General features: G+C 46.2%; 1 protein-coding gene across 4 annotated transcripts in view; it reads right to left on the bottom strand.

Annotated features, from left to right (window-relative positions):
• Positions 1-13035, bottom strand: part of LOC8034751 (ankyrin repeat domain-containing protein 13D) — a 67622-nt gene that overhangs the window by 22487 nt on the left and 32100 nt on the right. For all 4 annotated transcript variants that reach the window (XR_003919584.4, XM_029986985.4, XM_042291054.1 and 1 more), the window contains exons 11-12: positions 3503-3605; positions 1291-1452 (exon numbers count right to left, since the gene is read on the bottom strand). Coding sequence is in view for 3 of the 4 variants with exons in the window: in XM_029986985.4 (XP_029842845.1) it covers positions 1291-1452; positions 3503-3605 (265 nt within the window). In the remaining variant the exon portion in view is untranslated. The remainder of the gene's footprint in view (positions 1-1290; positions 1453-3502; positions 3606-13035) is intronic.

Raw genomic sequence — 13035 nt, 5'->3', positions numbered from 1 at the left:
AACGCAAAATTGCGCTGCTTACATCGCGGTTTTCACTTCTCTGCAGTACACCGATGTGCGAGGAGAAGCGCACTCAACGAGACTAACTAATCCTCCAGCAGAACAGACGACGAACATGAGAATTTTTGCGAAACTTCCGAGCACTGTCAGCCTTTCACATGAAATGCGATTGAATAGTACTTTATTTCAGACGATAGCCAAAAGTTCTGAGAATTCGCATAAGCATATCGTAATGGCCCGGCCAAGCAGCGAGGCCTGAGCAATAATATTTTCAGTATCATTAAGTGAAATTAAATTTTGGCGCAATGTTGGCGCAAATACCTCGCATTATGATAAAATGTAGCAGGATGTAGCAAGGTAAGCACTATGGTGCAGCTTGGCGCAAATGGCGCAGCAATCACATCACTGCGTTCTCCAAAACTATCAATAATATATGCTCCTAGAATTTCGCGAGTGTCTTTGTGTTTATACCTTCCAATAACTGTCCCGCCCCGAAAAGATGGTGAACAAAACAAGCTAGGCTAGGTTTATCCTAGGAGTTTCGTGGTACTGAACATAATTTTCCACCTAGCAAGTCTCCTAGCTTATATGGGCCCGTAATAAAGACCGCATCGCAGCCAAGAAACGTCGGTGCGTCGCCAGAAAAGCTGCTCAAGCACCAAATTAGAGCCACTAAATGCTATCCGGTTAAGGTTAACCACGTCAAGGATATACCGGTGCGCGAGACCGGCGTTGCCGGCGATCAAACGGCTTTTACCGGCGCGCCTTACAGAAAGTGTGGGAGGCACGCTCCGTTGTCCCCTTAGGAGGACAGCCCACAACAAAGTCCCCGACACCGGATCCAAAACGCGAGGAGTTGCGTTTCAGAACGAAGGCGGTCACCAAAGGTGATCTACGCAGCAAAATAACGGCATCCATGAGCCTCTAGCTCATAAAAAAATGCAACGCGACACGAACGGGTGCATTAAGGCTGGCTCACGTGCTCGTGCCTGGTTACGACCAATTGCCTAGCGGCCTTTCGTGATCCGATACAACGAGAAAACATGCTGGCGCCGTATATGCTTGGGACTTGCGTGTATTTCCTATTTTCATTCCTGGCTTCTTTTGGCAAGGTCATAAACGACCGTTCCTCGGAGGTACTAGGTACGCATTTGATCTCACGAATTCTGCCAAACCTCCGCTCCAGTGAAATGCGGTTCCAGGACTACCTCAGAGATGGGACCAGCGTGCCGGTTTGTTCTCCCCAGAGAGTGTCCGACTGCCAGATCCGGGTCTTCAGGCGGCACTCACCCAGCTTGGTGTAGCCGCCGGGGGGCTCGAAGCAGTAGTCCTCGATGCTGCATGTCACCACCCCGTCGTCGCGGCGGGTCGTCACCCCGGCCACCGACTCGTCCACGGTGTTGATGTTGCCGAACGTGATCCTCGCATTCAGCACGTGGAACAGCGGGATCTCTGAAAGCGCTCCCTGGGGTGAACGGCGTCCCCCAAAGCGGTTGCCGCTCGAAAGGAGGATACGCCCCCTACTCGTGGCATTGCCGAGTCGAGAACGCCCCCTTCTCTTTATTGACCCCTTCAGCGTTCTCGCCTGGTTTCAGTTTCGGTTTGCTGCCTGCCCCTCCCAACTGCACAGTCACGTTTGTTTATCTGTAGTGGCAAGTACGAGTGAGCGATGAAAAAGATGTTTTACCTCGTGGCATCGCTTTTTGATGGCGCATCCTTCTTTTCGTTTACGTTACTTCTGTTTCGTTATGCTTTTTCACCGTTAACGAATGGCAAATCTGTCAGCCAACCTCGCAATTCGTAGTGACCGCCGAGATCTAGAAATTAATAGTAATAAACTCGACAAACCACAACTGTGAAAACGAGGACGTTACGGTTCCGATTAAACTGAGGCCGAGTGAGGCCTCTCAAAAGAGTGGGTGCAAGGTCGAGATGCCACTGCATAGTACTGTGCCTTGAAAAGTGCAATATGAGAAATATGCCCTAGGTTGGAGGCATGCAGACATCAACTAACTTTTTGTCTATAAAATAGTGTTTTTTTATATACAAATATGCTCCACAAAGCATGCTACAGTGTTACTGAGATCAAAATTTGTGTTCGGCATGCTGGAAAAGAAACTTGGCATTCAAAAGGTTTACGCAGAATTACATTCCAACAAAAGATAACCAAAATTTCATGTTCCTCCGTGGCACGCGTGGAACGCCACATAACCCTATGTTGACGTCGTGGTGTCAACAATGCCATTACGAAGAGAGATCAAAAAGTTCAGAGACTGATTTTGTAGCGTAAAGAAGGAGGGCAGCACGGTGATGTGCGCGCAGCATTCTAAGGCCGGGACCTCCGTGTCTTATTATGTCAAAGGGCGTCGTTCTGTGAGCATTTGGAGCTGAGCTACGCGAATTCTTGTGACCACGTACACGAGCACAATGGTGATTCACCATACACTACAAGCCAGAACGAGAACGAACACGAATTCATCGTCAAATTCGGCAAATATGAACAGAGATCTTCGAAATAATTCGGCAGGCTTAAGGCAACAAAGGAGCGAGTCGTGCAATGTGTTGTTCTTAGTGGAGCGCGCACTTCCAGAATAGCAGAACATCCCTGGAAGACAAAGAGAGGCTGAAAATGTTGCCGCATCTCTCCTCGTCTTCCAGCGATGTTCGGCCATTTTTGAAGAGCGAATGCCACTCAAAACACTATGCACAATTCACTTTTAAGGCAAAAGCCTTACTTGTCCAATTTCGCGAAAAGCCGGCGGCGTTGTGCCCGAAAGATGCCCATAAAAATATGGCATCAGGCACGTGCCGCTCAATGGTATGCTCAAGGACGCCGTCGTCCTTGGCGTCGTCCTAGAGGTTGTCCTAGACATCGTCCTCTAGGCGTCGTGCTTGAAGTCGTCCTAGAGGTCGTCCTAGACAACGTCCTCCAGGCGTCATTCTCAATGTCGTCTTACGTTGTTTCGCAGAACTGATGTTTGCTCTGGCTCTGGTTCGCAGTCTATGGCGAAGTGCCAATGTGCTCCTCCACAAGGTCACAAAAACTCCCGTAGCGCAGCTCCAAATGTTCACAGAACGACGCCTTTTGGCATAATGAGACAGGAAGGTACAGTCTTTGCCAAAAGTTTAGAACCCACCGTGCGCGTGACCAGAGCGAGCTTGCTCCGGTGCAGAGGCGCCGCTACCGTCAGCACTGCTGGCTGTAACATTTTTGAGTGAGGGAACTCTGCTCTCGCGTCGCGTTTGACACCACGTCATCAAAGCGAGAGTGACGCGAGAATGAAGTTCCCCCTCCCTTTCAAAAACCTCCCAGCCATCAAGGGAAGACGGTAGCAGTTCCACTCACAGAAGCGAGCTCGCTCCAGCTCCGTGGAAATCGGCTGATAAAACACGTTCTGCATTAAAACAACAATGAATCTTAGGACGAGACTTTCTCCACCTGTTTGATTGCGAAACCAGGATGACATCCGCTCGTGCCCGAAAACCTAAAGTGACTACTCACCGATCTTGACTGGGAAACCTGCGGGAAGCTGGAGGGTGATGAAATCTCGTAGTCTCGCGAAGTGCGAGCTGTTGATGGACATGAGGTCGACGATGGGAAGAATCTATGAAGAAGATAAAAATGAAGAATGCCGTCACAACCAAGCTTTGGGAAGACGATGCCAAGAGAGATGAGACACCATATGTCTTATTCTATTTCTAGAGACAATAAATGAGGATGAGGTGAATACATCCGTCAGAGATGCATCCTAGACATCATCCTATCACTCGAGGCAATTCAACTGTTCTAAAACAAAGGGACAATGGCACTCGCACTCTTCTGTATACAAAATGGCAAGGATTACGGTTGTAAGTACTTCGCACGGCTATACACCAACAGGCAGCTGTCGGGGAGGCGCACGTGCAGACGCTTCACACAATGCAAATCTACATTTTGAGCACGTGCAGTGCCCAACTGAACGTGGGAAAACAAAGACTTGTTTGTAAACAGCGAGTTAATTTATACCCCGGTCCCCCCCAAGCTGGCAGCGCAATGTGAGCTATGAGCTCGCTGGCCATACCGCTTTTTTTTCGTCACCTGACCTTGCGTGCAAGTTTGGGCAGGAGTGTGACTACGTGGCAAAAAATATATGCAAGTCTGGTTCAATGAGCACGTAACTTCCGTCGCACCGTCCACTTAGGGGAGAATGGAGCATACCTACATTCTTGTGGACAACTTTCCACGGCACTTCAGAAGAAGCAAAGAGGTGCTTGAACACTCGTAAGCCCATAGCTTCGACCAAATAGCCACTGGAAGTTTTCCACGAGCAATTTTCTTCGCCTGCATGTATCTAGGGACTATTTTTGTGCTAGGCGAGCACGAAACTTGAATTTGCTCTTATCGTATGGAACTGTATTCATCATCCTACGTCATCCTCTATTTAGCGTGCTCAAAGATGGCTGGTAGGAATTATCTAAAATAAATTTTGCGGGCAACCGCAACTACAGCTACGACCGAATAGTTCAGAAACTGGGATTATGTTCTTTGCTTAATAGACACCCAGTTAAAAATAACCATTGGCTCCAATTAGGATATTCAATTGGAACCAACTGGAGTCAATGGAATTCAACTGGTTCTGGGTCATCCAACTGGTCATTCTAATTAGTTTCAATTCAATGTTTCCAATTGGTTACACCAACTAGGAACAACAAAATTCAATTGGCACTGGGCCACCTAATTGGTCACTCTAATTGGATTCAATGTTTCCAACTGGTTACCCCAATTAGGACCAAGAAAATTCAATTGGCACTCAGCCACCTAATTGGTCACTCTAATTGGATTCAATGTTTCCAACTGGTCATCCCAATTGGGATCAATAAAATTCAGTTGGCACTGGGCCACCTAATTGGTTACTCAATTGGATTCAATGTTACCAACTGGTTATCCCAATTAGGATCAATAAAATTCATTTGGCACTGGGTCACCTAATTGGATTCAATGTTTCCAACTTTATGATTGATCTCCGATTGGGATCAATAAAATTCAATTGGCACTGGGACAGAACTTTCCATTATCTCTTTCCTCACCCCAGTTTCCAAAGATCGCAATTTATTTATTTTTTTTTTCAGTATTGCGTTGCAAAACTTTTTTTCAACATCGCAATTTGAAAGGGGGAAAAAAATTCGTACACTATTTAATAAAACAAAAATCTGTTTCTAGAATTAGTCGGTGTACACTGGGCGGCAAAGATGGCGCCGCGAGGATGGAGGAAGCACGAAGCACATGGCGCCGATGGCGTGTACGGCATTCGTAGCATGGTTATGGCAATGATTCAAGAAAGATTTTTTTGTGTTTTACTGCTGCAGAGTGCTCAATGGTGCGGTGATAATTACTTCATTTGACCTGCCAGCTTGTTAGAGCGCGAAGGATTGGCAACAAACGTTTATGGGAGCAAGGTAAGAAATTTTCTTTGTCCTTGCTGCGCTGCAGTTTGGGGATTTCGGATTGTTAGATCTGCTGAGACACTCGTTGTTTGATCTTCAGTGAACGATGCGAGCGTGAATATATAGCTTTAGAGAAGAAAATTTTCCGGGCAGCTATCAGTTCGGAAGTTGTTGGGTATCCGCGAGGAAAGTTAAGTGCGTTTTAAGCATCTCAAAACTAAACTATGAATTGCTGAAAACACTGACTGGGCACAGTTTCAAAAATTGAAGCTTTGGGATTCAAAATTAAGCGATTTCGGGGGCATTTTCGATGAGTGGGAAGTGGGGTGGGGGGGTCGGTCGGTCGGTGATGTCGGGTCATTACTTCCGGAAGTTGATGACTTCTAATAAAATAACAGTAGGTGCCGAAAATTTTGCATCTCATCCGGCGGACTATTCGCAGCTATGTTTCAAAATTTACTCTGTCTCCACTCAGGGTAAGTTCAAAAACCTACCCGCGTCTTGCGTTGCCTCTGATCCGTTCGAGTAAGATTTCGAACACAGCCTGCATTGCATGATTTCTTCTCGAGATACGAAAGACACTTATTTTTTCACCCATGCACACTTTGAGCATTGTTGAGGTGCACTGGCCAGCTTTACAGAGATGCCTTTGAATTGACTGTTTCTTCTCCTTATAGCGGAGATTATGTCTCACAGGCTCATAGGAAACATAGTAGTCTTAAACCATCCCAGATGCAAATTTAGCCCAGTCTCGGCAAAAGCTTCATCTCCTAATTTTGACCAGAGTGTTTCCGTCACCCAGGGATGTTTGCCTTTTAATGCAAGGCCTGCAGGTTTATACCACTGCAACTAATTTCTTTGCAGCGAAAAAAAAAAGTTTAGCATGTTTCTAAGCTTGATTTAAACATTTATAATCCAATAAGGTCATTTAATGCATATTTATCCTTTATTTTAGGGAAGCTGCAGCTGCTATCCTGGAAGAAAACAACGATGCCTAGAAGCAAGAAATCATTTCTAATAAGTTAAATAAAGACTGTGATTATCTACCTTTAGATCTAGTTGCAACTTTTTCTAATTTGGGATATCCAAACACTAATGGTTGTCCCAATTCATATCTGACAATAGGATTTGAACAGTTGGACCAATTGCTTTTTTCCTATAGGTGACATTCACTTGACGTCACTCGCTAGGTTCGCTGGCATCGCCCACCACGGTCGCCATCTTCGAGGTCTCTTGCTATCGTGAATGCCATCTGGCCGGACCTTTTGAGCGTGGTTTAGCAGTATTTTACAACTTTAAAGGGTCTTTTTGACCGAAACTAGGGGTTATTCTTATACTTTGGTGCTTTTGAAGCGCCTTGGGAGTATTTTTTGTGTGTTTTAGTTCGTTTTTGTTGCTATCAGACTCGTTTATCGCGGCCGCGTTGCTCCCTCGGCTCCATGAAGCGCTCCGTGTCGCCCACTGTTCCAACGGTGGTAGCTCTTGCAAGAACTAATTTTTTTACTTTGGTGCTTTAGTAGCACGGTGTAATTACTCTTTGTTTTGTTTTGCTAGTTTCTTTATTGTTTTTCTCTAGCGGATTTTCTGTACTACGGCCGTGTAACCGTGTTGCTCCATCGCCGCTGTGTCGTACATACGTCGTGCCTTCGGTGTCCGTTCCTGTGCAGAAACATACCAAGCGGCTCACAGAGTGCGCAACTTATGAAAAACGCGGCGCATTTTTCATTGGCCCAAGCGATTTAAAAACAGCATGTAAGCGATTTGGCGAGCGGGAAGACAAGCGACGGCGACCCGCTTCGCTGCCATTGGGTCACTCGCGCGACGAGGCAAACCGCATGAAAGCGACGGGAGCACACGACCAAGGTGATGAGCGCTAAGTTTTCTAGAAATCCCAAAACCGAGCTACGCGACGAGCGACAGTGAAGGGTGAACCGCATGTAAGCGATTTAGCGAGCGATGGCGACAGCAACGGGAGTCGGCAACGAGCGGCGTTGATTTCTCGCAGTCGGTCGTCGCGTCGCTCGGTTTTTGGATTTCTAGAAAGGGCCGCTTATCGCCTTGGTCGCTTGCTCCCGTCGCTTTCATGCGGTTTGCCACATCGCGCTAGTGACCGAGCGACAGCGAAGCAGGTCGTCGTTGCTTGTCTCATCGCTGTCGCTCGTCTCGTCCCATCGCTCGCCAAATTGCTTACATGCGGTTCAGCCTTTACACACGGTACTCGGCGGCAACAAGGAAAACGGCCCGCCCCCGAGACCAACTTTTCTTCTCCCTTCTGTTCAACGAAGCTTCAACGATATGAAATTAGCACACACTAGCAGCGGACGACCGAGTAGCGTACCCAAGCCAGTCAAACCGAGACCTCGAAGATGGCGGATCGACGGTGGCGCTCCCTGGCAAAATCGAACCTGCAGGCTCAGTGAATACCACCTATTGGGAGTCCGAAAACAGAAATAGGTTTTTTCCAATTGGTTGCATCCTATTGACAATGCCGAACTGGTTCGAATTGGTGATGTTCAATTAGATTTCGACAATTGAAACCAATCGACTTTTTCTAACTAGGAGTCCGAAATCATAGATAGGATTCCCCATTGGTTCTAATTGTCAATAACTAATTGGACCCAATGGTTATTTTTAACTGGGCATTGTTTACGTGATTTACTGTTTTTGCTTAAGGTTGCTAATGCAGCTGCCGACTCATCACCGCTTTTAAGCACTGTTTGCTTTGAACCCTCATCTCAGTCCAGTCGCTCTTAATGCCTTTTTAGACCTTGGTTTTACAACGATAGATATTAGTGCCCGTTCCTGGCAAAAAAAATGCTCATGCACAAACACAAAACCCCACTCTACAGCAGAGGAACTGCTTTCCCTCTCCCTGCCATTTTTAACACATGGAAAGGGTCTCTCTTGCTTCCTCCACCCCCCTTTCCACCTGTAGGCCTTCGCTGTCCTCAAAAACCCACGTGATCATAGGGATAGTTCTCTTCGCCTCACCACTATTCCTGCTACATCCACCTGCTCAGTACCAAACAGGGTGTCGCTTGTGTCGTTGGGGTCTGGGTGCCGAAAGTGTCACAGGCGGCTCTTTTGTGTTGTTGTCGTTGGTTGCCGTGCTGCTGGCACTGGGTTGATTTCCTGTTGCATCGTCCGTCATTGGAATGACCAATGATTTTGGGGATATAGATGGCAAGCAGCGTTCCTGTTCGGGTATTGCCGCCTCGCTCTTTCGGATGTGGTCAGTGTGGCGCCACAGAAATCCGCGGTTGGTCTTTACAAGCCATGAACGATGACGAAGCCTTTCTGTAACGATTCCAGGCATCCAGGATGGTTTCCCCGAAAAGTTTCTCTCGAAGACGGTTCGATCAATTGCAATGCCTCGTAAACTCTCCAAATGTTGTTTAGATTCTTCACCTAGCTGGTCACTTGGCTTCAAGCGAGTTGTCGCGGTTGGTAGCTCTCAGCCAAACATCAACATTGCTGGAGTTTTGTTCGTTGCTGAACTGATCGTGGTATGCTGCTTCAGCGGGGACCATGAGAGCCTGCACATTCCAGCGTTCCAGCCCGATTTTTGGTTAGTGCCTGTTTCGTCTTGTACACCATCCTTTCTGCTTGACCGTTCGTAGCTGGACGGTACGGGGCGCTGGTGATGTGTTTAATGTCGTTGTTCCTAAAGAACTGCTGCATTTCCTGTGAAACGAAAGAAGTCCCATTGTCCGTTATGACCATCTGTGGCACTCCAGAGGTTGCAAAGATATTTCCGACTTCTTGAATTAATGATGAAGACTGTATGTTCGTCATTTGGTGTACTTCGAGCCACCTGCTGTAGGAGTCGACCACAATCAACAACGTCCACAATCCTCATAGCAACAATGCCTCTGTGACCGACATGCACAAGGGTCAAAGTTTCTGGCTGTGCTGCTCTGGGAATGATAACTCTGGAACCACGAACTAGGCAACCTTGATTGATAATTCCGTGAATATCCTGCTGTAGGGGGCAATTTTATCCCCTTTTAACTTGCGAAGTGTGCCTTGTTGGACAGCCTTGTAAATCTGCGACAGCACTGGGTCCTGTTGCGCAAATCCTGCAATTCGGTGCGACGACAGTTGCAGAACAGGGTTGCATGACAACCTGAATATGTCTCCGGGTAAACGAGGCTCATCCTCATTTGATGATAGTGGTAGCCTGCTGAGACCGTCAGCATTTTGATGACGCTGACCTTGAGTGTATACCAAGTCGTAGTCATATACACAGCTAGAGTGATGCACCAGCATGTCATACATGGTGAAAATACCTGGGATACTGGCTTGTTGGCTCCGAGAATACCAAAATGTGGTTGGGGATCGGTTGATATGGTGACATGCCCTTCAGAAATGTACTGATGGAAATGAGCCACTCCATAGGTTATCGCCAATCCTTCTTTGTCTAGCTGCGAGTAGTTCTCCTCAGACGTGCCTAGTGTCCGTGATGCGAATGCAATTGGCGCGTCTTGCCCCTGAGTGCCCTCCTGAGCCAGCACAGCTCCCACATCATACGGAGGTGCATCACAGGACAGCAGGACAGCATCATCGTAATGCAACAAGACGGTTGATTCTCGAATCAAATTCTTAAGCATCCTGAAAGCTTCACTGTGCTTGTCCTCCCCTTTCCATGGAACATTCTTTTCAAGAAGTTTGTACAAGAAAGAAGCGACGGTTGCTCGGTTCTTGAGAAAGCGATCATAGAAAGCGAGGAGCCCTAAGAATGCTTGCAAAGACAATTTGTCTTTTGGCTCTGGTGCTTCAAGGATTGCCTGGACTTCCTCCTGTGTGGTGTGAACGCCAGATGTGTTGATGAGATGTCCCAGGAATCTGACCTTGCTGACCCTAAACTTGCACTTTTCTCGTTTGAGTCGCAATTGTGCCTTGTCTAACCTGGACAGTACCTGTTTCAGGCACTCTGCGTATTCACAGGTGTCCTTTCCATTTACGGTGATGTCATCCAAGTAGACGTTCACACCGGGATAACCAGCCAGAGTGGTCTCCACGACGCGTTGAAGAATCGCTGAAGCAGCAGAAATTCCAAAAGGCAAGCGACTTACCTTGTATAGACCCTTAATCCTGTTCAAAGCTGCCTCGCTGAGCCTCAGCTATTGATAGGCCTGGTACAAATCCAGAGTGGAAAAAACTGTTCCTCCTCGGAGATTTGTTATCACTTCACTTGTCGTGGGCAGTGGGTATGAGGCTTTCTTTGAAGCTGCATTTACCGTAGAAAGGTAGTCTCCGCAAAGTCGGATTGTGCCATCTTTCTTGCGTACTAGCACAAGTGCTGAACTGGTTCGATGATACCCAGAGTTTCCAGGGCCGGTTTGCTCATCTTGCGGCTGCGGCCGCAGCCAAGAGGGATTTTTACGTCACGTGACCAGCTCCATGGGGACAAGGAAGTACCTAGCGTCCCTGCCTAATGGTGGAGAGATCCGCATCGGTTCAAGCACAGAAGCCTAATGTCGCTCGCAGAAACTGATTGCAGAGCTTTCAACTGGAGTCCAATTGACCGCCCCTTTATACTGTAGGAGCGACAGGTAAAGTTACGGCCAGGGAAAGTAAATAGGAGCCAAAATAAAAGGATAAAGCACACGAGATAAAAGCGGTAGCAGTATATTTATATGCCTCCGCCGGCGCCGGCGACCCGCGCTTTCGGCTATGGTCGAGAGGTTAAAGCGCCGGTACGTGTCGTCGCGGCGTGAAAGTTCCGGGTTCAAATCGCGCTAGGGACTTTTTTTTTTTTTTTTCTTTTTGTATTTTGCGCGTGTTTTACTTTTTAACAGTGATACTTTTTAAGAAATAATCCACTTGCACTACTGCGCCTTACAAGGTTTTTACTGTTAGTCCCACCTGTTCAATCGAAACACAGAGAAGAAAAAAAAAGGATCAACGCAAGTTAACGCGCTAATACAATCATTTCATAATGTTCATTAAAAGGAAATCAAGATAACAGCATCGGTATGGTTTTCACACAAACGGAGCCGAACAAGCATCCTTTCCCTAGTATTTACAGTTTTATCTGTTATTAAATAACGCTCTTACTACGATTCCTTTCAATAACGAGAGACGCCTATTAAGGACTAACAAAAACTGCAGTTGTGGCAATTAAAAAAAAACTCCAAAAAACAAGCAAAAAGAAAAAAAAGACTAGCAGCTGTGGATACATTGATTGAGCGAAATCCTACAGGCAAGGCAGCACGTCAAACGTCTGAGAAAGTAATAAAGCCGAAATAAGAGAGATCATACTTTTACTTGCATGGCATGTGATAAAAAGTTCATTTATACTCTTTGAATTTTGTTGTGGCAATCATTTTGTAATATTAACACATTACTTGTTGAATTTTAGTTAGAATAGCAGCCGATCACGACCGAATGCAAAAATGAATCAGGCGTCAACATCGCAAACCCTCTCTCTAATGCAAGCACCTAAAATGACTTTGGATCAAGAAATGAAATTAATTATAATTAATTCCATATGTTGATCCAAAGCCATTTTAGGTGTTTGCATTAGAGAGAGGGTTTGCGATGTCGACGCCTGATTCATTTTTGCATTCGGTCGTGATCGGCTGCTATTCTAACTAAAATTCAACAAGTAATGTGTTAATATTACAAAATGATTGCCACAACAAAATTTAAAGAGTATAAATGAACTTTTTATCACATGCCATGCAAGTAAAAGTATGATCTCTCTTATTTCGGCTTTATTACTTTCTCAGACGTTTGACTTGCTGCCTTGCCTGTAGGATTTCGCTCAATCAATGTATCCACAGCTGCTAGTGTTTTTTTTCTTTTTGCTTGTTTTTTGGAGTTTTTTTTTTTAATTGCCACAACTGCAGTTTTTATTAGTCCTTAATAGGCGTCTCCCGTTATTGAAAGGAATCGTAGCAAGACCGTCATTTAATAACAGATAAAACTGTAAATGCTGGGAAAGGATGCTTGTTTCGGCTCCGTTTGTGTGAAAGCCATACCGATGCTGTTATCTTGGTTTCCTTTTAATGAACATTATGAAATGATTGTATTAGCGCGTTAACTCGCGTTGATCTTTTTTTTTCTTCCCAATGTTTCTATTGAACAGGTGGGACTAACAGTAAAAACCGTGTAAGGCGCAGTAGTGCAAGTGGATGATTTCTTAAAAGTATCACAGTTAAAAAGTAAAACACGCGCAAAAAAAAAAAAAAAAGAAGTCCCTAGCGCGATTTGAACCCGGAACTTTCACGCCGCGACGACAAGTACCGGCGCTTTAACCTCTCGACCATAGCCGAAGGTGCGAGTCGCCGATGCCGGTGGAGGTATATGAATATACTGCTACAGCTTTTATCTCGTGTGCTTTTTTTCTTTATTTTGGCTCCTATTTACTCTCCCTGGCTGTAACTTTACCTACCGCTCCTACAGTATAAAGGGGCGGTCAATTGGACTCCAGCTGAAAGCTCTGCAATCAGTTTCTCCGAGCGACATTAGGCTTTTGTGCTTGAAGCGATGCGGATCTCTCTGCCATTAGGCAGGGACGCTAGGTACTTCCTTGTCCCCATGGAGCTGGTCACGTGACGTAAAAATCCCTCTTGGCCGCGGCCGCAAGATGAGCAAACCGGCCCA

This window comes from Ixodes scapularis, unplaced genomic scaffold, assembly GCF_016920785.2.
Source record: "Ixodes scapularis isolate PalLabHiFi unplaced genomic scaffold, ASM1692078v2 PGA_scaffold1__304_contigs__length_218370807, whole genome shotgun sequence".
Lineage (NCBI taxonomy): Eukaryota > Metazoa > Arthropoda > Arachnida > Ixodida > Ixodidae > Ixodes > Ixodes scapularis.
This window is presented reverse-complemented; position numbering and strand designations above follow the sequence as displayed.